The sequence below is a fragment of the Chaetura pelagica genome, unplaced genomic scaffold (genome assembly GCF_000747805.2).
Source record: "Chaetura pelagica isolate M959 unplaced genomic scaffold, ChaPel_1.0 scaffold436, whole genome shotgun sequence".
Taxonomy (NCBI): Eukaryota; Metazoa; Chordata; class Aves; order Apodiformes; family Apodidae; genus Chaetura; species Chaetura pelagica.
In genome coordinates, this window is record NW_009953651.1 from 4,745,153 (window position 1) to 4,748,776 (window position 3,624).

At 53.6% G+C, this 3,624-nt stretch overlaps 1 protein-coding gene across 1 annotated transcript in view; it reads left to right on the top strand.

Moving 5' to 3' along the window:
* Positions 1 to 329: 329 nt before the first annotated feature.
* AS3MT (arsenite methyltransferase) overlaps positions 330 to 3,624 on the top strand; it is a 7,225-nt gene continuing 3,930 nt past the window's right edge. Inside the window, exons 1-2 of the mRNA XM_010000169.1 lie at positions 330 to 368; positions 1,083 to 1,135. Of these exons, the coding sequence (XP_009998471.1) occupies positions 330 to 368; positions 1,083 to 1,135 (92 nt within the window). The remainder of the gene's footprint in view (positions 369 to 1,082; positions 1,136 to 3,624) is intronic.

The window sequence follows — 3,624 nt, forward strand, 5'->3', positions numbered from 1 at the left end:
GCAGCAGCCCTGCGTTCCGGCTGCCCGGGGGAGGCGGGGCTGCCTCCGCCCTGCGATTCACCCTAGGACATCCCACGCGAGGGACACGGAGGAGGCGGTGCCTCAGCTCCCTGTGCTCCCGGGGGTGGGCGCGGCAGCGCCGTGTCCCCACAAGCCTCGCACCCTGTCGCCCGGGCCCCCGGGTGTCAGCCCGTGTGCGGCTCTGCTGGGCAGCAGCCCGTGTGCGGCTCTGCTGAGCAGCCGTCACCAGCACCGCGGGGAAGGCCGAGCTGCTGACTTGTCTGGTTGGTACATTTGTCTTGTAGCTCCTGGGTCAAGCTGCTAGAAACATGGTGATGCAAGAAGATGCCATCCTGCACTCAGAAGATGTAAGTTGTGCTTATCTGCTAGAACAACTACAATTTAACTAGTTAACTAGCGTTTAACTGGAACAACTAGTGTCTATAGTGAACAGGAGGGGAGAAGGGTTATAAGCATGGGGATGTAGACATGTTGCTGGAGTACTAAAGTGAAATGGATGAGTTCAGGCAGCAGGCTGATGGCCAGTGTCATTTACTGCTTCCACAAATTCACGTTTGCTGCTGGCTTTCCAGTCTCCCAGAGCACAAGCCAGTGTGCTTAAGCTGTGCCATCTACACTGGAAGGCTCAAGAGACCATAGGTTGAAACCAAGCACTAAGTGTCTGTGCCTGCCACTGCTGGCAGATACCGGTGAGGGTGCTTTGGAGGTAGGACAGTGGTGGCCATGCTGGAGAAACTCCCTGGGACATTGTGTCATCTTGCCCTGTGATTCTGCTGAACTGCTTCTGTCAGACATTCATTCTTTGTCTTGTTCTCCACAGAGTTTAAGGAAAATGGCCATAATAACCACACATCTACAGTACCAGTAAGTAATGGTCACCATGTTCTCTCTGGGGAGCTGAATGGATCCTTTGATCCCTTACTGTTCTACTTAAAGACTGTATGGAGCCCACTTACACCAACTGGAGCTGGGATCTTCCAGCCCTCTCCAGCTCTGCTGGTATGGCACAGACTGTTCTAGGGTGGGAGCTCCTGTTTTCTATTCACTGCGTCTCCTGTGAGATCGTGATACATCTAGGGCTAAGAGGAAGAAGCCAGGACTTAATCCATAAACACACTGGCATTTTTGCCTCCTAAACCTTTGACCAAGTCCCTTCAACATAACATTAACCCTGTTGCTGAGACTGTGTTTTCCTAACACTCTTTTTGTCTCTTTTTCTCATCTAGGCAGGAAGCAATTGAGAAGAAGTGAGTACCCAGCCATGCCAGGAAGACCTGGGAGATGCATGTAGAGGTTGATAGGAAGGGAAGAGTGATGGAGCAGGGTGGGGTAAAAATGAAAAGGATTTTTCAGCTGCCTTTGAAGCAGATGTTGGTCCAGCAGGGTAGTGTTTTAGTGCTGTGAAGAGACAGGAATTAGGGTAAAGGGATGATTTATTCCAAAACTTCTATTTGTTTCATTAACATGATTGATGGATCCTGTCAGGGTATCTGTAATAATAGGAGATGAGGGTGATGTAAATCCATTATGGGCTTGATTATGGGTGCATGAAGTGAGGTTTGCCTCGTGGGCACACAAGTGCATTGTGGAACCCCAGGGTTTCTCTTTCCTGCAGTGCCAGTGCTAGAGCTGTTCTGGTCCCCTGGGTGCAGGCTGGGCACAGCACAGTCTGGGGAGCAGATCTCACTGTGAACCTCTTTTTGCTTGGTCCACAGTGTTGAGCAGTCGTCAAACCTCCAGGACCAGCTGCGTCACTTGCTGAAATGAATCGTGTTGCTGAAGCATCCTTTCCTCTCCTGAGCCTGGAGTTCAGGCCTGTGTCTGGATGATGCTGGACATCAGCTGGGATATGTGCAGACTCTGTGTTTCTGAGCATGTGGGCCCATCTCACGTACCCCCACCTACGTCTCTGCTCCAGAACACTTGCCACCACCTAACTGAAACACACATGCCTGAAGCTTTAGTCCCCCCAAACAACTTCTGTGTCTGCTTACTTCCCATGTAGCATGAGGTGCTCAGCCCATCCAGCACCCCAGACACACTGCTGGCCATGTGCTTGAGATTATTTGTCAGGCCTGAATGGGGTACTCCTGGCCAAAGTCATGTGGCCACAGGGTGACTTTCCTTCCCATCTCTTACCTCTGCTCAGTTAGGTGCCATCTGTGAACTGATGGAAGAGAGCTGCTTGTGCCTGCCTGAGACCAGCAGTCATAGAGCCAGAGGTTTTGTACAAAGTTGTGTCCACTCCCCCCTGACCCTGCAAGAAATGCATAAACAGAGCTGCGGGGTTTTTTAAGTACAGGTGCCTGCAGTTTGACCCTGGTCCATATTTACACACAGGTGGCATGGAGTGTGATTTATTTAGGGCATGTTAATCAGTGGGAGCTGCAAGTGCCTGAGTGGGCGAGAGAGGTGCTTCAGCACAAACTGAGGTGCCAGTTCCAGGCCAGGCTTGGTGAAAGTGGGGATCTGGGGAATCGCCTCTGCCACTGGTCTAGCTGGACATGGTTTGGCCAGCCTCCTGCTTGGAGGTTATCTTCTTTGACCCTCTGCCAGGGTTTGGAACATTATCCATTTGCCAGCCCATCTGCACTGCCTTTGGCCTTCAACTGCATTCCTCTTCCTGGGCTGCCACTCCAGCTCTTGATGGAGCAGCCTTGGCTGTGGTATTTGTATCTGCTTGGGAAGGTATCCAAAGGCCTGGCTGGGATGCAGGAGCACACCAGCTGATGATTGTCATTTCAGCACTGCTCTGTGTTGGAGGACTAGTTTCTGGCTCCTATTCACATCCCAGGGAGCAAGATCAGGCCTAGGCTATAAATACTGTGTCTTGTTTTTCCTAAGTCGCTTATCTGGACCACTTGCAGCATATGGGAAGCACTTGTTAGCCTGAGTGTGCTTTTCAACAGCTGATAGGACAAGGCAGGCTGAGAGCAGGCATCGTCCTGCCACGTTCCTGTTCAAGTTGTGCAGCTAAGTGCTGCAGGGTTTTGGCAGAGCCTTTTGGGTTGGATTGCACCATCCCCTTCAGAGCCACTGTCTATTTGGGCTTTACCTGGTGGCATCCAATCTCCTGCATTGCCCTGAAGTTGCCACTCTTGACCTAGGGGTTGTGGTGGGATCTCTGTGCCTTGAGGGGTCCCAATCCCTGGCCTTGCAGCTACACTTGGGTAATGAGGGGTTTTCCTGAGCTGCTGGAGAGGATGTAACTCGTTTGCTGGGAATAAAAGCTGCCGTAGCCGCCACCAAACTGCAGCAGTCTGTGCTGGGGGCAGCCTGTTTGGGGGGGGCAGGGCAGAGCTGTGTTTGGCCTCTGCTTTGCAGGCACAGTGTGTCTGCCGCAGGTGGCTCAGCGCCCGCAGGGTCCCCGAGGATCCAGAGCAGCCCTGGGGTGTTAAGACTTGGGTCTGCCTGTATTTGGGGTGAGCAGGGAGGGGGTTACGCCATCCAGGTGCAGAGCTGTTGGGGAGTGAGTGGAAGGAGCCGGGGCGGGAGGTTCCGGCAGGGCTGGGCAGCGAGCGAGCGGGGCCCGGCGGCAGCCGGGGCGGTGCGGGGCGGAGCGTGGCTGCAGGGCGCTGGAGGCAGTAAGGGCAGCCCGGGGTC